Here is a 24,348-nt window from a genome sequence, read left to right as displayed (position 1 = left end):
CAGGCGGCTCAAAGGAAGGAACTGATCCCCGAGCCAACAACCATCCCAGAATGTTGAACAATAGCCCACCACAAAGGGGCCCGAGCAGAGCAGCACAATAGCATCAAGATCCCTGTACACAAGTGGTACAGCATGTGGAGGCTGAGCGGGGAAGACCCACTGAAAGATGACCATGGATGTTGTTGGCCCCCTTGATGTCGGTAAGAGGGGGGTGAATTGCCCTGAGAATAAAAATCAAACCTTTCTTGACTTTTCAAACTAAAGAAACACTTGTTTGACAATAAACTAATTGATAAGAAAGAGAGAAGAGGCAGACCTTTTTACTAGGTTTGCAATTAAAAGATTGCTAGTCCAAGACGCTGAAAGCTCACTATCAAATTTTCTTCTAGCGGAGAAGCCTCTTACAACAATTTAAGCACTTGATTATAAAGTAGAACAAAAATAAAATCATTTACAAGTGTTGTGTTGAACTACTAAGACCAGAACTCTATTTATAGTTTGATGGTCGAATCTGACCATTTGTTGACATGACATTTCAAGACACTTGGGCATGGATAAAATTTTATTCGCATCGTAACGATTCGACTGGGAATAATTTTTCTGGTCCGGGCGCCCAGACCCGGCTAACACATCACCACATCGAGGAGGCACCCTGGGGGCACCCAGGGAGTCCGAGTGCCTGGACTTGGTCTAGGCGCTTGGGCAGTCAACACCTAGTGACTATCCGGTTCTCCTCCATTCCGGCTCTGTTCGCTTGGGTGATTTCGGCCATCTAGAATAGGGCTCATCGAAACCCATTTTCGGTCTTCTCCTCATGCAAGCTTCCATTCTAACTTCTCGTCCTTTGGAAATGTCGCACGTTTTCTTCTCGTCCGCTAGCATACTCATCCGCAACACCTCATCTCTCGGATGCACTGAGCCCGTTAACACTCTCTCATGTCATCCTTCTCGCTAGCTGCGTCTTTTGCTCGACTTCCTGTGCTCCTAAGTTCTTACATATTTAGACACAAGGCATCAAACATACACAGGACCTAACTAGACTTCGTTGATCACACCAAAATCACAATGAGTGCTTACAATCTCCTCTTTTTGATGTGGATCAACCCAAGTTAAGTTAGGGTTAAACCAAATGTTAAAATAAATGAATATGCAATAAAATGTGTAAATTAAAATGCACCTACCCTTAGACTTAATCTATAATTCTCTCCCTTTGATCACATTAAAAATAAGTGCTAAAAAAAACTAAGGTTCCAGAACTAGTGACTAACACTAAAAAATTGGAAAATTGAATTTTATGATTTATAAAGCAATTGAAACAAAATATTTATAAAAAGTATTTTTATGTGTTGAAATTTTTTGAAAGTTTTTATAACTGTTAACCATATATATCAAAAGTAGTGATAAAATTTTCACAAAAAAATAAAATTAATTCAAGCAAAAATAAATTATTTTCTACTAAGAGATGTATTTTGCAAAAAAAGCTAAAAATAGTGCCTAAACTCGAAAAATCTTGAAAAATTTTCTGAGAATTTAATAAACAAGTATTTTTTTAAAAAATTAATTTTTAGAAATTTAATCTTTGAGAATTTTTAATATTTAAATTTAGCATTTGGATAAAAAATTCATAGAAAATTTACTAACTGTCAAAAAATTTAGAAAATATTTTTTTTGATAGAGAACATGATAATTTATCACAGAAAAATATAATTTTTAAAAAATAATTCAGTAAAATATTTTTAAAATAAAAATATGACTTTTGAAAAAATAATTTTTAAAAATAATGCAACGATCACAAAAATTTTAAATTTTTTCTACAGTTAAGTAATTAGATTCTCTTTCTCAAAAAAATTTAGATCTAATTAATTTCGATCAAAAATTTTACGAAATAATTCATTTGAAAAAGTAAAAAAAATATTAAATTAAAATTATAAATATGTGTAAAGAATTTAGTCTAAACATGATTTTGGAACTCAATATAGGTTCCTTCTATTGGATTAATCAAGTACTTTCTAGATATATATTTTTTTGTTACTTTTTTAATTTGTCCCTTATAAAATGTATAATACCAATTTAGTCTTTGATAATTTCTAACATTTGAAGTAGTAAAATTTGAACATATAGAATTTTTTAAACTATTTTTTTTTTATTCTTTCAATTTAGCATTTTTAATTTTTAATTTATCAAAATTTTCTATTAAACATGATTTTGCTAAGATTATTTTTATTTCTAAATTCTCCTTTTTCAATTTTTCATTCCCATTTTTTAATTTATATATTGACTTAGACATAGATTTTATACCAAAATACAATTGATCAGGAGGTAAGAGACATACCTCAATTATCATGTCGGATCTGAAGTTAGATTCTCCCCCTGCATTGCTGCATTCAGCTGATGTCGCTCCCCCTTCATCGATGCTAGCTTCTGACTTGCTTTGTTCTTCATGACTTGCCATCAGTGCACTCCAGCATATGCTTCTATTTCTAACTTGGATGATGAACTCTTGTCCCAAGTGACCTTGAGATTTTTGTGTTAGTTTTGTTGTGGCCCTTTGTTTTTCTCCTTCTTGAGATTTGGACAATCTTCCTTTATATGTCTTTCTTTTTGGCAATGGTAGCATCAGACCTTTCTCTTGTTTCTTGGATTTTTTTCTGTTCTCCATTTCTTTAAATTTATTAGGTTTAAAAAACTTTCTAATTTTTCTTACCATATAGGCTTCTTGGTCTGCTTTCAGATCTAAGTCTGACTCAGATTCATCCTTTTTAGTGGCTCTCAGTGCCAGGTTATAGCTTGACTCTTTTGTTGTACATGCACATCTAGTTTCATGTAACTCTTATATAGAGAAGAGTTCTTCTAAGGTACTTACCTCCAAGTCCTTAGAGATGTAATAGACGTATATTATTAAAGTCCAATTTAGAGTTCTGAGAAATACGTTGAGTGCGTAGCGTACCGAGTCCCGGTTGGTTACCGTTTCATTGAGGATGACCAGTTCGGTGATTAGCTCTTTGATCTCCGCGTGTAGTTAGGCTACCTTCTCACCTTTTTCAAGGCGGATGTTCGTTAGCTTGTTTTGAAGAATGTCCCATTGTGCAAGCTTCACTTTGGATGTGCCTTCGTGGAGTTCTAGGAATTTCTCCTAAAGATTTTTGGCCGAGGTATAACTTCTGATGCGATTGAATTCTTATTGTGGTAATACACTTAGAAAGTGATATTTCGCTCTGCTGTTGGCTATGAAGTCACTTTGCTCCTTCTTCGTCCAAAGGTACTCTTCTTTCTCCTCTCCTTGTTGATCTTTAGGAACTACAAAATCATACTTGATTATTAAAAGTATTTCAAAATTAGTTTTTAGGAATACCTCCATTCAGCGTTTCCAGTGTGCGAACTCATAATATTGCTTATAATATCTCAGAATTATTATGTTTAATTTTAGAATAATATGGATTAACTCAAAAAATATTTTCAATATCATTTGATAATGTTATTTCTAATAATGCTAGTGTTATTTTTTCAAATTCATTGCCTATATCTTGTTTTAAATTTATGTGTTCAAGAATTTTAGAAAATTATATTAAATCATTTGGAATTATTATTTCATATTTATGATCACATCCATCTATAATAAAATAATTAGGTAGATGTTGTAAAAATAATGAAAAAAAACCTAGAAAATTTTCACTTGATGTACTAACACGTTGGAATTCACCAAATTAATTATTATAAGATTCATTTCAATATAGAGAATTATTATATTTATTTTTATATAAAATATTGATAAAACTAATATATATTTATTTTCACACTAATGAAATATTTGTGATAGTATTTGTGAAAATTTTAAAGTATTTAATAATGTAACCAAACAACTTTTCAATTTTTATTATCCTATTTCTCATTTAATGTTAGTGAATTTTTATAGTATATTATTAGTTTTAAATGAATATAGTAAGTGTGTATGCAATGAAAAGGAAATGAGAATTTTTTTTTCATATTCCTAAAATTTATTTAGTTACATTTGCATTAAATCCTAAATTTAAATTAAAAAATTTACAAGAAATTTTAAATTTTGTATTACATGTTTTAATTCTATTTAAAGATTATTCTTCTCATGATATTAATAATATTGTATATAATATTAGAAATTATTTATATAATATTTTAAAAAATATAATGTAAAATATAACATATAGAACTAATATTTCTGAAATACTAATAATAGTAGTAGTTTAAAATTTACAAAAGTAAACTTTTATTAAAAAAAGAGATCCATAAGAACATGAAGTTCCACATGAGAATTTCAAAGGTATTTTATTACTTCGTTTGCTTTTAAAGAAGTAGATAGTGAAATAGATTTCAATATCTTAAAGTGGTAGTTGCATAAAGTTTAAAGCTTTCCCGTCCTCTCTATGATCGTCAAAGAAATTTTAATTTGTCCATGATACTTGTAAAACCTAAGCCGCATGAATTCTAGAAATCAAATAAGAATTCGAAGCAATAAATACAAGCACATGAGCATGTTTTAACGAAACCATGACATAATATAGTAAAAACATAAACCAAAAGTAACAAGGAACCTGATTGAAGAGTTATCCTTGTCCTGTATCATCTTCTGAATATCCCTGAGGAAGAAGGAGCAGAAGCAATCGAAAAGTCTTTTGAAATATTGAGGATGACGGTGCCTGATCAACCTTCATCAATGAGGAACGAGGGTTTATGTCAAGATACCCCAATTTAACCGGGACTTCTCTCTTATATAGGAATCCGATCTGTTATCAGCCTATAGATGATAACGAATCGGACTAAAGTGCCCTACATATTAAACTTACATCCAATAATCTGAAACCCAATAAGCTTAAGTTAATCACTTTAGATGAGTTCGGTTCGTATCCATATGCACAACTTACAAATAAACCACATAAAAGGGATAATATTTAACAATTACTCACTTGAGCTACATGTGAGTTGTAAATGAATATAAGAAGAACACTAGTTGATATCAAACTTTATGGGTATAAAATACCTCATAAACAATCAGGTCCATAAACATCATTGGTATAGGACTATAGAGGTCATAACTACTATATATACTTTTAACAAGCTTCAACAGTAATCATAATACCAATGACATTAATGACATAAATCAATATGTGGATGTGTAGAGTGAAAATTATATAAAATGCCATATGTATATATCAATTTCCAACTAATCCTAAAGTGACCCAAAATGGTCTTATCATATTTGCAAAAATACTTTTCGTACATGTCAACAGTTGTCGTGGAATAGACTTTTAGTTCCGATAGTAACATATTAGATAAACGACGATCGACTTTGTCTCTCGACTCGTTGAAGCCCAAGCATTACTCTACGATTGGACCAGAGCCGAAAAAAGAATTCAAGGAATGTAACTTTTAGATGACGAAATCGAATAATTTGATACCGAAGGAACAAATGTTACAAAAACGAAAATTAGTAGCAACACCACTTCTTAAGATAAAAGTATAAAAAAGTAAGAGAACTATGTGAGTTTTGATTCCCCTATATCCTAAGGGTAAATTGCTTCTCGCACCCCCTCTGACACACTCCCCTTCCCGGTCCCACCATACAGTCTAATTGTATTTACACTTATACCCTTTCATGCTTTTAATTTTTTTTCTTTTTTTTAATCGTTTTGTTTTTACCTCTCGCGAAAAGCACCTCTCCTGGCAGGAAGGGCGAGGGTCCGGCGATCAAGATCGATCTAGGAACCACTTACTCGCGCTTAGGAGTGTGGCACCACTCTGTCCTGCGTCGCTTTCACCGACATCGAGTGGCTCATTGGCGATGCCGCCAAGAACCAGGTCGCCATGAACCCTACTAACACGGTTTTTGGTAAGCGAAAGATTTCCCTCGATCTTGTTCCGACGATTTTTTTCGCTCTCAATTTTGGATGAACGTAGTGCTTTAATCCTCGAATTTGAACAATTTTTTCTTCTATTCTATGAGGGACAGACAAGATTTCCCTCGATATATCTTGGAAGATTTCCCTCGAATTTTTTCGTTCAAGAGAAAGCATACGAAAGAAGGAAAATGTAAAGGGTATAAACGTAAACTTCGGGGTGGGGCCGGGGAGGGGGGGTGTGTCAGAGGGGGTGCGAAAAACACCTCTAATCCTAAGGGGTTACGTAGACGACCTAAATAAGTAAAAGCCATTTTTTTATTTTATAAATATATAATTTAATTTTTTTAATATAATAATCTTGAATAGTGATGAATTGTGGCGAAGTGCGGCTGAACCATGAACCAACGATTCCGAACCATGAATAATAATCATCTTGGATGGTTAAGGTTAATGGTCGACCTACTAGAAAAATGATAATCAAAGTTAGCCTCATTGACTATTCCTGGGGTGACCGATCCGGTCCCACGGAAGTTTTCCACCGGCCACGAGAGTAAATCGGGAAGCACACATGGTGACTAGTCCAGAAGCCCAAGATCCTTTGATTATGCCCCCCATTTGGAGGGAAAATTCCTACAAATACGTCATAGCTGAGGTTCAAACTGCAAATACCTGGATGATAACCTGAATATTCTACCGCAATACTATGACCCTCAACCTACTAGGAGCTATCGAACAGATAATTTTAAATTATCTAACTATCGATTTTGAGCCGTGGTAGGATTTAGAGTCCAAGGCCATAAATAAGTATATCCTAAATATTTAATAGTTCGTATAGAATTTCAAAGATTTTTATTGATGATTTAGAAGTAAAAATAGGATATTTGAGTAGAGTTTCATTTTGAAAATAGTAGAGAAAATTTTAAAAATTATACATGATATTTTTAGTTTTAATAAATGCACGAGACATGAGTGCACACGCTGCTATTCATGTATTTTTTAGGATATACGTATTGATTTAAACGTTAATATATATCATCTTTCTTAAAAAATTATATTATCCACGTATCATATATCATATATTTATTATATTAATACCTCCCTTTTATTAATACCCATTCACATTCATTTTAATATTAAGTTTGACTATTTGTGAGTGTCATTATCCATTTATTAATCTTTATTTGTATTTTATAATAAATAAATAAATATATTTTCATTAAATAACTACACCTTTGTGTCTAGCGCGTGCATGCACACGTCTGAATGATTTTTTTCTTTTAAATTTGCTCATTAACTGTGTTCAAATTTTAGACGTGTGTATGTGAGTGTTATAATATCAATTCTTAGGGTGTATTTGATTCGGGATAATTTTTAATAATCTTGATTATTCATTTAAAGTTATTAATAAAAATTTTGTTTGATTTAGATATTCGATGATTCCTGAGTAATGTTCCATGTCCGACACGTCAGCAAAAGGGTCATGCAGCCTGGAATCGGAAAACCTCATAAAATTAAGGGGGCATTTGGTTTGCGTTTTCCACGCTGTTTTCATTTTATGAGAAAATGAAAAACGCGTTTGGTTTGCGTTTTTCACGTTCATTTTTAAGAAAATGAGAGAGCGTTTTCTAAGAAAACGAAAAACACGGAAAAGTCATTTTCTAAAAAAACGAAAAACGCGCATTTTTCAGAAAATGAAAATGAAAAAAGAAAAAAATGTAAAAAAATAATAAAATGTTTAAAAATTTTTAAACTTTTAAAATTTAAATTTTTTAAAAAATAAATAATTTTAAAAAATATAAATTTTAAAATTAAAAAATTTAAAATTTTTAAAAAAATTTTAAAATAAAAAATTTAAAATTTTTAAAAAAATTTTAAAATAAAAAATTTATAAAATATTAAACAATTTATAAAAATTATAAAAATAAAAAAAATTTAAAAATAAAAAAAAATAAAAAAATAAAATTAAAATTTAAAAAATGTAAAAAAATAAAAAATATAAATATAAATATAAATAATATAAAAAAATATAAAAACATTAAAAAAAATAAAAAAACACATAAAAAAGTAAAAAAATATATCCGAAAAAGAAAAGTAAAAAAACATAAATAATAATAATAATAATAATAATAATAATAATAATATTATTATTATTATTATTATTATTATTATTATGTATAGTTGGTTTTGTAACTGAGGGTAATATGGTAAAATATTAAACTAGGGTATTCATTAAAACCTTCAAACAAACAAGTTTTTATTACATTACCTAGGTTGAATCAAACAACATTTGGTTATATTTTATTCCCCATAACCTTGGTTATGTGATTACCTAGTAATCATATAACCAAGATTATACACGATAACTTGAACCAAACGTACTCTTATTGGTTGCAATATCATTTGGATATTAGAACATCTCCACATTAACATTAATGTGGATGTTCTTATCTTTAATAGTGATATCTTTAGTTTTTTTTTTTTTTATTTAAAATTGTTTTTTTTTTAAAAATAAATAAACCGAAACAAAACTTGAAAACATCCAATAAATTGAAGCAAACCAAACCAAATTAATAAATAGTAAAATTAAATCAAAGATCTATTTCAGTTTGATTCAATATTTGAAGTTGAAACAAGTATAAGATAGAAAGACATGAAAGAATGTTGATTTTATACTACCAACTGTTGATTAAGATTTAACACACTTTATAAAAAGATAAGATAGAAGTGAAACTTATTAAAAATTTAGATAATTTTTTTAAAAAATCATATAAATGTTTGAATGGACTTATATATTAATCCCAAGATTGATGGCAATTATTTATGGAACTTTGATGGTAGTCTCATTAGTGAAACGATGGGAAATTTCAATCTATACGACTATACATCTACAGTTGTATGTAGTAAGTTGTTGTTTCGACCATGAGGTGTTCTTACTATTTCGGTAGGTAAATTATTGACAAAAAATCTATTAGTATATTGTTTTCATCAAAGGGAATAATTCCATCAGTGATAATGTCAAAAAAAAAAAAAAAATTAAATTAAATCATTATTACAAGGGGAATGGCTTTATCAATGAGTACATACCTTCTATATATATATACAAGAATTTTTAATCACTAAATCCACATTAAACGTTATCATCTAGAGGTCTGGAGGTCAATTCCTGCTCTTTCCCATGCAATGATCACTTGTCAGACTTCAAAGGCAAAGATAATTATGATTTATCTCTCTACAAATGACTGTAAGACGGATTGTATGGAGCGTTCGGGTCAACGTATGACATATTGACACAAAAAATTTTAAATCACATTTTCTATTTCACAAGATTTAGAATAATCTTCTACATCAACATTAGCAGTTACCATGAAATCCAGTAGATTACGGTGACTTACCACCAAAGGACATCCATGCAAGTTTCCTCAGGCTTCCACAGGTAAAACAGGGAAACAATGACAGTAAAGTATGAAAATACAATCCAAAGCAAAACATTTGGGAGCAACAATGTTCTCAGTAATGGCTAACTGCCGACCTTTACCTAACCTAACATCTGAGAAATAAGACACTTAGATCATGTTAAAGCAGTGTGATTTGTCAAAAGTGCCTCAGCCTTATTCTCCATGTAGACGTATGTTAATGTCAGGGGAAGCCTTGTGCTCTGGAGACTGCAGACCATGCCAGCTTGTTGGACGGAGAGTAGTGCTTGCCGTAGGGTCAGACATTCTATTCTCTGCGAATGGTTGTTTGGGTAAGGCTGAGGTGGGGGTGTCACAGTCATCGTCGAGGTTGGCCTGAGAAGTAGGCCTTGCAGCTGTTGACTGGCTGAGTTTTGCTTGTTGATTCTTGAAAGCGTTTGGCCTGAAGCTTCCAACGATCATCTGGAAATGAATCATCAAAGATCAGTTTTGGATCGCAAAGTTTCTGCACAAAATACTAATTCTACAATAATTCTGTTTGAGAAGGTAACATGGGCCTCATTCTATATGTTCCAGAAATTTATGCATAGCATTGTGCCAAAAAAAAAAAAAATCATGTATCAATTTTAAATTCAAGGTGTAGGTCATCTATATTTGTGAATACTAACCGAAGAAAATAAAGATGATCAATGCATAAAAACACTAGGATTTCTAGGAGCAAATTTGCAACATGTTACTTTCCACTAGGAATAAGCATTTCTTAGTTTGATGATGGAATAATAATTCTGACATATCAAAAGAAAAAAAATAATTACAGGTATTGAGAAATGAAATGGCTAAGAAATATTGAATGAGTAATAATTCTATCTGAATTAGTCTTCCACATTCATTTTGTCACTAAAGTTTACACAAGAGTAGCTATGTTCTCCAAATTCATCATCAGAATACTTGCTTAGCGTTTCTTGCAAATGCACGATGAGTTTATACCCAGTATTAATATATTCTATCTCAACATCATTAAAATTTTAAATATCTGCTATAATAAGTGGCATACCAAAAATAGCAAGTAAGAGGTCACAGTTTATCTGTTATTTCTTTGTTACTCATTGCATCTTGATTCGGTTTCTTTCAAGTCAGGAATCAGTATTTGTAGCATGGAAGGATGTTATGCCCAATCTATTTAAAATCTGTTGTATTAACCTGATTAGAAAAACATTGCATTGCAGCTGCGGGATCTATACAGCAAGGCTGATGGCTACCTCCCCTCCCTGTGATTCTGAGTGGAGAGGAACCTTTCTTCCCTTCCAGAGAAGTGAACTTAGATTGTTCCTCTTCCTTACACTGAATTGTCTTACTTTTCTTCAGTCCAACCAGTAACTGTCATGCCTAACCGCATCAGGGCAGCAGTAGTAGAAGGATTTTTCTAGTGTGCCTTGTACAGTGAGCATCGTCTTCTAAGGGGGGAATTCAAAGGCAAGGGTTGAGGTGAAAGCTCCTTTAGTTTGCAATGAATAGTTCCAACATACTCATCACATTTTGGTCTGTGATTTGTGTGACAATGAAGTGGAGTTTGTCGTGAATCATGTCAATCTTGTTTGCAAGCTTCATGAAGGAGGTAGGATCCTCTCATTTGCTTCAAGGGAGATTCTATCAGGTTAGAGGATTCACCAAGGATGGTTTGTTGATGAGCAGAGTCAAACCAAAAGAGAATATTGGTTGCGTAGCTATCACCATGAGGAAGTTTTCAACATCGAATTCTGAAGTGAAACATGATAATTTCTCAAATTTCTACCATCATTTAATCAACTTGTTGAGTGAGATGTCCTTGTTGAATCTAAGGGATAGACGTGCTTGTATTCAAAGGAGGGAGATGAAAGATAAAGAGAGGGAGTTTGCGTTGTAACCTATGGAGTGAGAATATGGATAAGTCATGAGGATGGCAATTATCCCCTTTGGCATGAAGATTCTAAGTACCATAAGGTTGTGTACTTGTGTTAACCTTGAATTTGACTATTAGAAGGCCATGGTTGAACTCCTAAGTTGATAAGGATTTGCTCTTATCTCTAGAAGCTCCTTAAAATAAAATTGTTTCCTAATAATCTTTTGGATTCCTTATTCATATATCTTGCACTCGTTTATCATACTTAAGAATTCCATTTAGTGTTAATAACAATGCATGATTTGAGACTTGAATGGTTAATGAAACATGATTAGAGACTATTTATTGAGTTCTTCTATTATCTTGTGTTTATCAAGGAAACCTTAATAAAGTGTATTGCTACATTTACTGCTTTAATAAAGTGTATTGGTAATGGACTTCAAATTTATCGGTTGGTAATAGTTCTATCTTTGATTTAAATTAAAATCAAAGTTAATTGCTTTAATCCATTCTAAATAAGTTTAATGTAGTTGGGATGGTTAAAATCACCGTGACTTGATCTCACCATTCGAAGACCCATAAAGCCCCATTAAGTGGTCTTGTGGCGTCAAAAGCTGGTCCACCTCGTAGGTAATAGTTTCACTTTTGGAAGGCTTTCTTGTGTTTCTTTAGCTAAGGCATTCTAATCTTGTAATAGAATTTCTTGGGCAGAAAGAAAGAAGAGTGAAGACTACTCTAGGGTATCTCCTTGGCTTAAAAGGGAATTACACTATAGGCTTTCTAACTAGCTCTTGGTTTCCAATCTTGTCGAGTTAGGTGATCTTGGCATTTTGGCTTTCTATCAAACATAATCATTGAAATTATACCCCTAGCTTGTCCTATTTCAGTCGGTTGAATAGTGGAATCTTCTCCTCCCATGGACGTAACCACATATTATAGTGAACCATGTAAACCTCTTATGATTCTAGTGGCTTGATTTGCCGCTTGAATCATATTTCGGTCGAGACATACTCGAACATTTAGGGATGTTATGGATGGGTCGCATAGGCTTATTTTGTCCAAAACTAATTCTTACCTCAAAAAAAGAACTAGCAAGGAATGTATAGTTCAACTGCCATGCACAATGTGTGAAATGACCTCTGAAGGTTTTTGCAAGCCTACAATATCTGAAGGTATCAGGTTGGAATGTGGACTATTTCGTAGATGTTTGATAAGATTTTTGAAGGCTAATAATGTAACCACTCATACCAGCATTGACAGTAAAACAAAGGCTGATATTATTTAGCTTAGAAAGAAATGCTTGAGACAATCTTTTAATGAAGTGAATTGCTGCAAATGCTAAACTGCAGATTTTCTGACGATGGTGGTACACGAAACAGTTATAGAGTAAGCATAACAAGAGCTACATCTGCAATACTCCAGCCAAAATTTATTATTATACCATCTATTCAATTTTCAGTATACCAAACAAATTAGATTAGTAAATAATTGTGTGTATGTCACAATGCAATGAGAAAAATATTCCTTACTTGAATTGGACTAGCAGCTAGCAACAAACCAGCAACTCCTCCGCCGATAACACGGCCATCAGGTCCTGCAAGTGATACATTTATCGAGCGAGTTCTACTTCGCACACCCCCAGTAGCAGCGTTCGAGAATGATCCAGACAGAGAAAGAATCTCAAATCGACCCTGCATAATTGCATAGTTCAGAACAAATACAAAAGCTGATTTAACGTAAATAAATTAAAAGATTGAACACTGAGTATATCAAGTTGGCTTAGTGCCATAGTTAACAGCAAAAAAAAAAGGATTTTCTTATGTTACATCGATTTGTTTATATGGTTTTGTAACAAAATAAAACTCATAGAAATTCAAAGTATAAAGGAATATCTAAGGCACTTCCAATTTGCTTGTCCATAGAAATGTGATGATTCGTTTGCATGGATGTCTAAATTTGAATTCACTATTCTTCTAAGCTGAATTCTTAGATTGCAAGGAGTTTCAAATGGAAACTAAATTCATAATTCATCAAATGTACACCCGAAAACAAGTCACTTCAGGCAAAAACTTGGACTCTTTATCTATGTATCCTCATTTGTATATCAAATCCTGACACTCTGAGAAGGACACTTGAGTAGACACTCAATAATCCAGTTGATCACATGTTGAATATACCCATGCCGCTGTAACATATCAATCAAATAAAGGGACCTTAACTTTTCAATAACAATGGGACAATAGGACATGGTAACAAGTAGGATCTACTATTTCATACTTATGCTCCAAGGGTGTACAATCTCATTTTCATAAAACCCTTGATACTGCAAATAGAAAATAATACTTTTTTTCCTACAAAAACCTAATGTCAAATCACAACCAATTAGCCTTCACACCCATCCAGTTGACCAGTATGATTACTGTGGAGTTTAGTCTTTATGAAGTATATGAATTACAGTCACCGTTGTATAATGAGTACAATATCGAACTATCTGTTGCTCGTGGCAAGTAGGTAATGCTTAGACTAATTAGTTACTACATTGGAGTGGCAAAGAAATAACAACATGCCATCCAATATGATTGGTCACACATATCTGCAAACAGTAAATGAGCCATGAACCATATTTGAATAAAGAGTCCGGTCAAGGGCATATCTCTGTCTTTGAGAACTCTGTAACTTCACTATGAACAAAGCAATCAGCAATAACCAAATCACCAGGGGTAAAGTTAAACTGGCCAATCGTGAATAGTCCTTCTAAAAACATAGTCTATCGGGTCTCCAGAACAATGGGAATAAACCGAGACTCAAGCAAGATAGTCAACTGGATAACCAAATCAATGAAGGCAAACCTAAATAGATGCAGAACCATACCTCATAAGTAAAGGTACCCCCAGAAGAACCCTGCTGGTGCAAGGTAGCATTGGAGACAGCTCCATTTGCAGATAGTATGCAGGTAGTCCGCGGACCCTTCTCTGAGAAGGAACGAATTCTCGCAATGACATCCTACAATTAGATGATCCATCATGTATAACACCATTAGCCTAGCACAAATAGAAGCTGGGCAAAAGCAATATAAAGGCCAAGATAAAATGGGCATGTATCACCTCCCCTGTGTCAATGGTCACAACATGGGGTGTAAAGCCCCCTCCGGCCGAGACAGTGAAGTATTCTCCTTCAAAACCACCAAAATGGAAGCAAATGTGAGATTGGAAGGTCAAGGAAACAAGTAGCATGGGGAGTAATATCATGTTTTTTTTTTTTTTTTCCCTATTTAGCTTCTTAATTTCATCATGAGAAAAAGAGTACTCTTCTTCATCTTTTGGGGGTTTTGGTTGTTACCGAGTGCCGCAAGGAGTTGGCGGTTTCCGGAGCCGCGTGGCCTTCCTCTACCTCGTTTGGCTTCGGAGGAACCAGAACCAGGGGAGAAAGGGGAGGCAGAGCCAGCGGTGGGGGACGGCACCAGGGCCAGGCCATCAGGGACGTACTTTCTAGGCCTTCCCCTCTTCTTCACCGCCGCGAGGTCTCCATCGCTGACTTCTACCCCGTCGCCGCTTCCGACCACTCCAGTCGTAAAGCCAGTCCCTTCGGGCGGTGCGACCCTCCCTGAAGGTGGCGCCGGCGGCGGAACTCCCCATCCTCCTCCTCCTTCGCACCTCGACGACACAATGCCCTCCCTACCTTCCATGCAAAGCACGCAACTGAGTGCTCTCCCACTTGCCTCACTGCGCCTCTCCTATTTCAAAACCCTGCTCCACAAATCGCCACTGCTCTCTATCTTCTCGAAGCTTGAAAGCGACTGCACCCAAGGCTACGACTTTGAGCGAGCATCGAAGACTCCTAGGAATTGCGCAGAAAAAAAATACTTCCAAACCTGGGAAACGAACAGAGATGTTGGTGCAGAGAAATCCTGAAGGGAAGTTGGCAGACTGATGGATGGCAACTGGCAACAACCGAAATAAATCTTTAATTCGCCATTCAATTAAATTGAATTGGGGAGATTCTTAACTGCATGCTTGGGTTAAAACAGGAAACGAAATTATGGCATGAATTAAACCAGAGAAATTAAACTACATGCAGAGCAGTGCATGCATCCTTTCCCAAAAAAGGAAAGAACGATTCGTTCCTGGTCCAGTCCGGTCAAAGCCGTGCTTTCGCTGCGAAAAGGCAAAGCTCTCCGGGCGAGAGAAGGAGGAGGCGAGAGAGCGACGCCAGGGAGGCCACTGTCGTCTTGCGTCGGACCTTTACGTCTCACCTGACACGGTAGGGGGCGACTTGGGTGAGACTACCCAAGGCGGGCCGGCGACGGGGAGCAGCGCGAGTTGCTGCTGCGTCGCCGTTGGCTCGTGTCGCTGTGCATGCTTCCCCGCCGGCGTACGGGCACCGGGACGAAGCGAGCTCTGCACGGTGATACGCCGTGACAGTCAAATTAAAGAAATTTTACAATTATTAATTTATTAAAAATTAATTTAAAATTTTAATTCTAAAGTAAATTACGGTTATAAAATAATTTTTTTTAAAATAAATTTAATATGTTCATAAAATAAGTTACGACATTAAAAAATATAATAATTTTAATTAGTGGTGTAATTTTATTTTATATTTTAAAAGAAAATGAAGCATCCAGATGGGGCCCACGGGAGGAACCCAAACCGCGGGTCGCCGCTGGTTTTAATTTACATCGGGAAGGAGAATTTTCGCCTTTTTATTCCCAATCCAAAAAGAGTCCCACAGTCGAGACACCCAGATCACCAGTAGCCAACAAAAAACAGGGCCTACACGGGCTCCACCAGAGGCTTCCATTCTAATTCAGGGTAAGAATGAAGCCAGCAGTAAGCTAGCTACCCGGGAATAAATTGAATTATGATTGCGTGTTCAAAAGTATTAACTTCGATATCTGTCGCCAAACCCTAACCACGTCTCTCTACCGGGCAAGGCTTTCCTCGTCGCTCCGCTTCTTCCTCCTCTTCGATCCAGTTCTCGTTTCCCGGACTTTGATCAAGGAGGAAGCATGCATTCAACCAACCTCCTCCTCGAAGAACCCATCAGGATGGTTTCCATCCTCGAGCCCTCCAAGCCAGTACGTTTATCTTCCTGTAATTTTGACAGACGGAGCTTAGGTTGATACTTGTGCGATCACTGGTGTGAAATCCTGTGCTTTTTTGGCTCTCCAGAGTTTCTTCCCGGCCATGACTAAGATCGTCGGGACGCTCGGCCCCAAATCCCGGTCGGTGGAGGTGATATCGGCCTGCCTCAAGGCCGGCATGTCGGGTATGCTTCGCGCTCTTTGCGTTTTCTGATGAGATGCTTGTTGCGTGTTGTCGATGACATCTTCACTGTTTCGTTTCGCTCTGGTGATTGGTTCTTTTGTCGTGGTAGTGGCGCGCTTTGACTTCTCCTGGGGGGACATTGGCTATCACCAGGAGACACTGGAAAATCTGAAGGTGGCTGTCAAGGGCACCAAGAAGCTGTGCGCCGTAAGGCTCACCATCACTCACCTAATGATTTTACGACGCTTCTAATTGCAGAAGACTAAATATAGTTGGAGACACTTACAGTCAAGATGGTGATGCCATCCTGACTTAACCATGGGTGTTCCTTTCACTTCTTTATACCTTGAAGGCGCTTTTTTTTAAGTTACCTGATGATCTATAATTAAATGAGACCAACCATTTTTCTTTGTAATGAATTTTCTTCTGTTAAAATGGTACTGGAAGCTAGAACTTCAATAAAAAAATATCTCCTTTATATCTGTCTACTTTGAATTTTGAAATCATAATATCACAATGGCACATGAAGTTTAATAGGCCTCAAAAAATGTGTGTAATCATGCTTACTAATGTACTCAACCTTATATTAAAGATAATGATCCATCCTGATAATACTGATTTGTTCTTTTCACATCTTTCTACTTGGAAGGTGCCATTTTTAAGTTTCCTTATGATATATCTACTATTAGATGAAACTAGCCATTTTTTATTGTAATGAATTTTCTTTCATCAAACTGGCATATGTAGTTACTACAATGATTTGATACGCAGGTCATGCTAGATACTGTGGGTCCTGAGTTGCAAGTTGTGAACAAAAGCGAGAAGGCCATCTTGCTTGAGGCAGATGCTTCTGTTATTTTGACACCAGACCAAGAGAAGGAAGCGTCGTCTGAGTTATTACCTATAAACTTTACTGGATTATCAAAGGTAAGCTATTTTCACCCTTGCATTGGATTCATTGGCAATTGAATTGGGCTCTTAATAACCTGTTCTATGCATCTTTCTCTTGATATTGTCAGTGTCATTGTTTTTTTTGTAAAGGAGTTAGGTCTAAGCATATGTTGCCTAACCTATTCATTGTATTCTTACACTTTGATGACTAAAGAAAGGAACAAATATGATTTCCTGTGCAATCCATATGCCCTCTCTTTTTGATGATAATTTGATGGTAATTGAAGAAGTCAATGCCCAAGTTTATGAATAAGCTCTATTAACTATTACTATGTGTTAATTGAATTACCAATTTGCCATGCAATATAGAAGGTTTGTCATTCTACCTACTAAAACATACTTATCTCCCTTATATATATGCTACTTCTAGGTTTTTTGCATAATTTCTTGAAGTCTATCTGATAAGAGGGGTGGATTATCTTAAAGTAATCTACATTGGATCTACTGGATTAGGTGAATGAATGAAAAATGAGATAATTGATGCACTAGACAGGTTTAATAAATCAGGACAAGTGGTATAGGGGTAGGCAGACCTAAACCAACTGTATTGGCAGATATTAGGAGTAGAAAAAGACAGTGCTTCTTTTGCTAACACTTAACAGTATGGCTAATTTTCTATTGCATAATCTTTATGTATGGATGACTCTGGAAGATGTTTAATTTGCTATTTTACTTCTTTTTGTAACTTCCATATGTTGAACTTGGCAAACAGCATAACTTCAATCTTTAACTTTAATGTTATTTTAAGCTTTTGATATGTACATTGCAGGCAGTGACGCCAGGAGACACAATATTTATGGGCCAATACTTGTTTACCGGTAGTGAAACTACATCTGTTTGGCTGGAGGTAATTCTTCTCACTTACTTTTTTTGATTGATTAATATATGACTAAAAAAACAGTGATTCAGTTGTCAGAGGCTAAATGTTGCATCTCTGAGAACTATATCAGACTGTAGCTCTAAGTGGGATGCTGGATTTTTTACCTTGCTGAATTCCATATTTGATTTTGCTGTCTTTTGCTTGATTTCTTCAGACTGTTGTATCTGTGTTCCAGACAATTTTGTGTACATATGGTGTTGCAGGTGTCTGAGCTCAAAGGTGATGATGTAGTCTGTACAATTAAAAACTCAGCAACTCTAGCTGGATCACTTTTCACTTTGCATGTCTCCCAACTTCATATCAGTTTACCTACACTCACTGAAGCCGATAAGAAGGTAAGGAATATTTTAGCACATTCTTTAGCATTGTGGTTATCATATTTATTGTTCCTGCTATAATTTTTTTTTGGTAAATCCAAAATAGTTGGATCTCATTATCTCTTTTTTGATGTTTGCCTTTTGGTTGTAGTTGTCAAGGTATGTCTTATTAAACAAAATTGTCTTTTATTACTTTTGACATTTTGACGAGTTAGAATAGTGATATTATAGTTATTAAATGATTGTTCATGTCTTCACTTTGTTGAATATAAATCTAAGCCTAGTAAACTCTACCTTTGTCATTGTAATCACAACTCTATTTCCATAATCTGTCCTCTTCTAGCTCTTGTTACGATGCCATGTGAATCCTTTCTATTGCTTTTGCCCTCCATCAAAGGAATACTACCCTTGGATTAATCCATAATATTTGTGTGATGGACTAGAGAGAAAGGATATGATTGGAGTGTTAATATTGAATTTCTAAATACTGCAGATCATGCTTCGTCATCATTCTTACTCACATTAAGATACCTTAAAACCTAGCAATTAAGAAACTGTTTGATCTTCACCTGCCCACTCATGCTGAGTTCTGGTTCCCTTGACCCATCTGTGAAAGGCTTCTATCCATTTTTATTAATAATGAATATTAGTAAAGGTGGCATAATGTTATCATTTGTTTGTTCTCAATTGGCAACTGTGACATATTTTTGTAACAAAATTGTTGCTGGTAGCTGCACAAAAGACACTTCACATTTTGTGATATCATCAGATCTTTCTCACATTATAGCAATGTATCCCAGGATTTAGCTACAATTTTATTTGTCCAACTGCGTTGGACTTGTGCTGAATGTTTCTCCTCTAAACATTTTGCTCATGCAGCCTCTTTTCTTTTCAGGTTTTTTGGTTATTCTACCATACTGACCATACTGTTATGTTTTTAATGTATTGAAAATAAATATGGCACTTGTTAGTTTGCATACCAAGTCCAAGTACTAACATGAAAAAAGCATGATTGCTATTTAAGACTTGAAATTTCACTATTGATGTAGCGCTTCTCAATTCCTCACGCGTTTGATTAAAAACTTTGTATTTCCTTGAAAATGTCTATTTTCAGGCAATAAGTACATGGGGTGTCCGCAATAAAATCGATTTCCTTTCATTATCTTACACAAGGCATGCTGAGGATGTTCGGGAAGTAAGTTATCCCATTTGCACAATTCAATTATATTTCCTTGTGTAGTTACTGTCGAGGATGTTGAGTTTTTTTTTTTTTACCTCAATTGTTCACTTAAAATCTCATTCTTGACTTGTTTGTTTACCTAAAAATTTATTTTGGATCTTTTCTGTTCAATGCAGGCCCGGGAATTTTTATCCAAGTTAGGTGATTTGAGCCAAACTCAAATATTTGCAAAAATTGAGAGCGTTGAGGTTAGTGATTATATGAATTAAACCTTTACGAAGGAATGTGTATTATGAGTTTTATTACTCATTTCTTGCAGGGTTTAACACATTTTGATGAGATTCTGCAAGAAGCGGATGGTATAATTCTTTCTCGTGGGAATCTTGGAATAGATCTCCCACCTGAGAAGGTAGGGAATTCAAATAAAACATTTATATAATATAGTTACTTGATGCAAATTGTGAATTAATTTTAATTAAAATTTTAAATTTGTAATTGATTTTGTTAATTGTCTTAATTCTGATATTGAAGTTTGGTAATTCTTAATCTGGCAGGAATACTTTTAATTTGGTTAGAGTTTAATGGGGATCTGTTAACATTATTGTAGCAGTTCTTTGATTCAGGAAGAATTTACTGAGATTATTGTGGTTCCCAATCAGTGCTATTTATTTCATAGTTTTGCCGATTTTGAGTTTATGAAAGTGGAGTCGAGTCTATGTAATATTCATGTTTCATTTAATATTGTTTTCTCTTTTTGAGATAGTTTCCTCTTTGCTTCATTACTTTTTGTCCCAAGTTCCTGTGTGGTGTGTGGTTTAATGGTTCATATTGGTGCTGCATCAATTGGTATTTGAGTGGAAGCTTAGTGCTTTAGTATCAGTACTAGTTTTCTTGCCCCCTAATTCCACCTTACGCATCAACTTGTTCCCTAATTCAGTGCCTATGTCATCACAACAATTATAGTCTTATCACAAAATTCTTCCATGTCCATCTTATAATTGTCCCACAATTTTCTTTTTCTTTCATGTTTTACTTGTTACCTTGCCATCACCGATCCCTATCCGTGATGTTGCATCCAAGGGCCTCCATTGTTTTGCACTACCGTCGATACCGTCATTCCAAACCAATGCCCCCGCCATACTCCTGGTGTTTAGAAGGCTCTCTAAGGCACTGATGCCACAACAACTTGCTTCCCTAGTCGTGTTGCCACAATTGCGTCTTAGTTGCGAGAACATATGACAGGAACATTTAAGTTGGATGATTATAGGCTGGTGTGCCTGTTGATCTGGTAGCATGAATACATGCTAGATGGCTTCTCTATTTTCAATAGTGCATAGTTATTTGCTACTCCTACTTGATTAATTTTTGAGCAACTGTTGGCATCTAATTATGGAGGATATAAAATTCTCAAAATGACTTCTATTTTATATTTTGAATCTTTGATTGTTGAAGCTGTTGTAACTATTATGGATATATTTTGAATTTGTAGCAAACCAATTTATTTGAGTGCTTTATATAACTTCAATACTTCTTTATTTTCTAATATTTGAGATATATCTGCAGGTGTTTTTATTCCAAAAGGCTGCTGTCTATAAGTGCAACATGGCTGGAAAGCCAGCAGTTGTCACACGTGTGGTTGATAGCATGACTGACAACTTGAGACCTACACGTGCAGAAGCAACTGATGTGGCCAATGCAATACTTGATGGTATATTTGGTTCCTATATTCTATATGTGATTGTCTAATTTATAGTTCAAGATGCCTGCATTTTGTTTTTGCATAAGGTTTAATTAGCTTGGTTGATTCTTTCCAGGTAGTGATGCTATCCTTTTGGGTGCTGAAACACTTCGGGGGTTGTACCCTGTAGAAACCATTTCAACTGTAGGTAGAATTTGTTATGAGGTGAGTCTTCAATTAAATAAGAATGGGTGGTTGAAATTTATAGTGAAAACATTGCTGAGCCCTGAAGGAAATATAAAGAGGTCTTGTCTTTTTCAGAAAAAACATGAAGCGATCATACACTATTATATAAACAATATTTTTACTCATCCATGACAATGAGTATACTTCTATATTTGGTTCTACAAATTCCATCATGTATTTAAGTTAACATAATATTGAGTGTGTTTGGGTGTCTGGATATAAATAACTTTGCTTGCACTAATTTTCTTTTGTTTTTGACTCTGTTGCTTTGTTTTTGAGCTGTTAAATTGTTGTATTTATTGAATTTTTGCCATGCGCATTTCTCTGTTTATTAGGACTTCTTTGCTCCCTTTATCTAGTAACTTTGCTAGTGCCTTTGGACCTTTATGGGTACAACATTTTGCAGGCCGAGAAAGTTTTCAACCAGGATTTGTACTTTAAGAAGACTGTTAAGTATGTTGGAGAACCAATGACTCACCTGGAATCCATTGCATCATCTGCAGTATGTTATTGAATTATGTTTTTCATATACAATATTCCTCTAGTTAGTGTACTTAGTGCGAACATGCATGAGAACTTTCTGCGTTTATCTTCAGGTACGTGCTGCTATTAAAGTAAAGGCTTCCATTATAATTTGTTTCACCTCTTCTGGTAGAGCAGCAAGGTGCTCTTTTAGTTGGAAGTCATTTGTGTTAATTGTTAAATTGTTTTGTCATCTACTGCAAATCCTTATGGGACTTTTGTTCACTCAATAGATTAATAGCCAAGTATAGGCCTACGATGCCTGTGCTATCTGTGGTCGTTCCTCGGCTTAAGACAAACCAACTTCGATGGAGTTTCAGTGGCGCTTTTGAAGTATGTGACTATCATTAGTATTTTTTTTCCCTTTATCTGCAGACACCTGAGTTTTTTTGTTACATGACAATTTCCACTTGATGTCCATAAACATGAATAAATGGCTTAAATGTGGCCTTGACAATGCTATGTTTTGAACCTTATTTACTCTTTGAAATAGTTACTAGTACTTGTTAGGTTGATTAGAGTCAAGTCTAATGGTAGCTAATACATTGGCAGGCTAGACAATCACTCATTGTTCGAGGTCTTTTCCCCATGTTGGCTGACCCTCGCCATCCTGTAAGTATTTCAACTTCTCATCTTGTAACCTGTATATAATTGTTGCGTATATAATACCATGGAATCATGTTGTTTTTTCCCTTTGAATAGATGCTCGTATGCGCTTCTCAAGAATATTGTGTTCTGTTTCTTTCTCAATATTTTATGTATTCCAGATGCTATTTCTAAAGTTATTAATAGCCTGGTATTTAACTTGAGTCCAGGAGCATTAGTCTCTCTTTTCATCTCTCATTTGATTGTTTATTACTCTTGTACACTCTTATCTATAGAAGTTAGTGTTATGTTACATCAGAACCTTTTCAATAGTATGGCTAATAGCAACAGGTTTGATGTGTTGGTTTTGGAATTTCACCTAGGTTTCAGCAGAAACTTTTCAATGGTATTAATGATAGTAACTTGGTTGATATGTTTTTTTTTTGGAATTTTGTTTCATGATAAAAAAAAGTTTCTCTTCAATTGCAAATTATTATGGATGATTAATCAGATTGATAGGTATAGGCAGCTGGTATCAGGTGAAATGCTTTTTCAATCGAAGGTTATGTTTTACAGGGATGAGTTGATGCACAAAGGTGTATTCCATGCTCATTTTTCTATATTCACAAAGTTGTCCAATGCAAAATTTATATAGTTTCTCAGTGGCATATATTTCGTGCTATCCAAAATATTCTGACAAAATGAAACAGTTTGTATCGACTAAACATTGCGCAACTAAACTTTGCGCTCTCTCTCTCTCTCTGATAATTGGCTGCCTTATTTTATTCAGATGAAATCTGCAATCTTCCCTTTTGATTTTAAGCAGCTTGACTTGTATTGTGCAGGCTGAGTCTACTGGTGCCTCCAATGAATCAGTGCTGAAGGTTGCTCTTGATCATGGAAAAGCCTCTGGGCTGATCAAATCTCATGATCGTGTTGTCATCTGCCAAAAGGTTGGGGATGCTTCTGTCGTGAAGATTATTGAATTAGAGGATTGAAGGATTGCTTTTTCAAGTCGTCATCCAAAGTTCCAATTTTGTTTACCTAGGAAATGATCAAACTGTTATACGTCCAAAGTTTTCTATATAAACTTGGTAAGATATTGAGTTTTGCTGCTTGGGTTTTGGCAGATCTAATATCATGTACTAACGTTATGCAATTGAGGGCAAAACAATATTTTGTATTTGCAACAATTGGCTACCATTCTTCGTGCTTTTCTAGCCTTGTTGCAATGTTTTAGAGGAATTTTCTAGTGCACAAAGAATGATGAACACTAGGCTTTGTTTGCATCAAATAATTGATGGTACTTTAATCTGGCCAAGGTGTAGGCTATACGAAGCTTAGCTTTTATATTAATTAAAAGATTTGTTTGCATCAAAATGAGCTAACGATATCAAACGTAAATTAATAAATTATAGCAAACGAATGTTATCCTATTTATTTATTAGTGCTTACAAAAACCTTATGTGGACCAAATAAATATACATGTGTGTGGCGTTCTGATTTTTAAAAGTGAATTAGGGTGTCAGGATATCCGCCAGGGCATTTCCAAACATG

The 24,348-nt window shown here is 34.8% G+C and overlaps 2 protein-coding genes across 4 annotated transcripts; one reads left to right on the top strand and one right to left on the bottom strand.

Annotated features, from left to right (window-relative positions):
- Positions 1 to 9,268: 9,268 nt before the first annotated feature.
- LOC122025734 (AT-hook motif nuclear-localized protein 1-like) lies at positions 9,269 to 15,582 on the bottom strand. 3 transcript variants are annotated; one of them, XM_042584599.1, is made up of 7 exons: positions 15,237 to 15,582; positions 15,037 to 15,105; positions 14,505 to 14,961; positions 14,270 to 14,337; positions 14,037 to 14,168; positions 12,695 to 12,856; positions 9,269 to 9,748 (listed from the first exon to the last, which is right to left on the bottom strand). In XM_042584599.1, exons 3-7 carry the CDS (start codon positions 14,848 to 14,850, stop codon positions 9,482 to 9,484), a joined length of 975 nt encoding a protein of 324 aa, XP_042440533.1. In that variant the 5' UTR covers positions 14,851 to 14,961; positions 15,037 to 15,105; positions 15,237 to 15,582; the 3' UTR covers positions 9,269 to 9,481. The 3 variants fall into 3 exon arrangements, with proteins under 3 accessions (XP_042440533.1, XP_042440535.1, XP_042440534.1); XM_042584601.1 differs by having other exon boundaries at positions 15,418 to 15,582; XM_042584600.1 differs by lacking the exon at positions 15,237 to 15,582 and having other exon boundaries at positions 15,037 to 15,230.
- Positions 15,583 to 16,060: 478 nt separating this feature from the next.
- On the top strand, positions 16,061 to 24,085 carry LOC122023554 (pyruvate kinase 1, cytosolic-like). Its single transcript, XM_042581709.1, has 16 exons — positions 16,061 to 16,242; positions 16,337 to 16,433; positions 16,542 to 16,639; positions 17,204 to 17,359; positions 18,153 to 18,230; positions 18,467 to 18,598; positions 19,695 to 19,775; positions 19,937 to 20,008; positions 20,080 to 20,169; positions 21,324 to 21,468; positions 21,575 to 21,663; positions 22,091 to 22,186; positions 22,281 to 22,348; positions 22,440 to 22,539; positions 22,759 to 22,818; positions 23,637 to 24,085. The coding sequence occupies exons 1-16, from the start codon at positions 16,174 to 16,176 to the stop codon at positions 23,787 to 23,789; spliced, it is 1,584 nt and encodes a 527-aa protein (XP_042437643.1). The 5' UTR covers positions 16,061 to 16,173; the 3' UTR covers positions 23,790 to 24,085.
- Positions 24,086 to 24,348: the final 263 nt, after the last annotated feature.

Source organism: Zingiber officinale, chromosome 9B (assembly GCF_018446385.1).
Source record: "Zingiber officinale cultivar Zhangliang chromosome 9B, Zo_v1.1, whole genome shotgun sequence".
NCBI lineage: Eukaryota > Viridiplantae > Streptophyta > Magnoliopsida > Zingiberales > Zingiberaceae > Zingiber > Zingiber officinale.
Note: the sequence above shows the minus strand (reverse complement) of the source record. Positions and strands in the feature narration are given on the sequence as shown.

Coding starts and splice junctions, on each gene's coding strand:
- LOC122025734 (XM_042584599.1), bottom strand. CDS start 14,850: ATGGAAGGTAGGGAGGGCATTGTGTCGTCGAGGTGCGAAGGAGGAGGA. Junction 14,169..14,269: donor TGACCATTGACACAGGGGAG/GTGATACATGCC, acceptor ATCTAATTGTAG/GATGTCATTGCGAGAATTCG. Junction 12,857..14,036: donor GGGGTACCTTTACTTATGAG/GTATGGTTCTGC, acceptor GCAATTATGCAG/GGTCGATTTGAGATTCTTTC.
- LOC122023554 (XM_042581709.1), top strand. CDS start 16,174: ATGCATTCAACCAACCTCCTCCTCGAAGAACCCATCAGGATGGTTTCC. Junction 18,231..18,466: donor CTACATCTGTTTGGCTGGAG/GTAATTCTTCTC, acceptor ATGGTGTTGCAG/GTGTCTGAGCTCAAAGGTGA. Junction 22,540..22,758: donor GTTTCAGTGGCGCTTTTGAA/GTATGTGACTAT, acceptor ATACATTGGCAG/GCTAGACAATCACTCATTGT.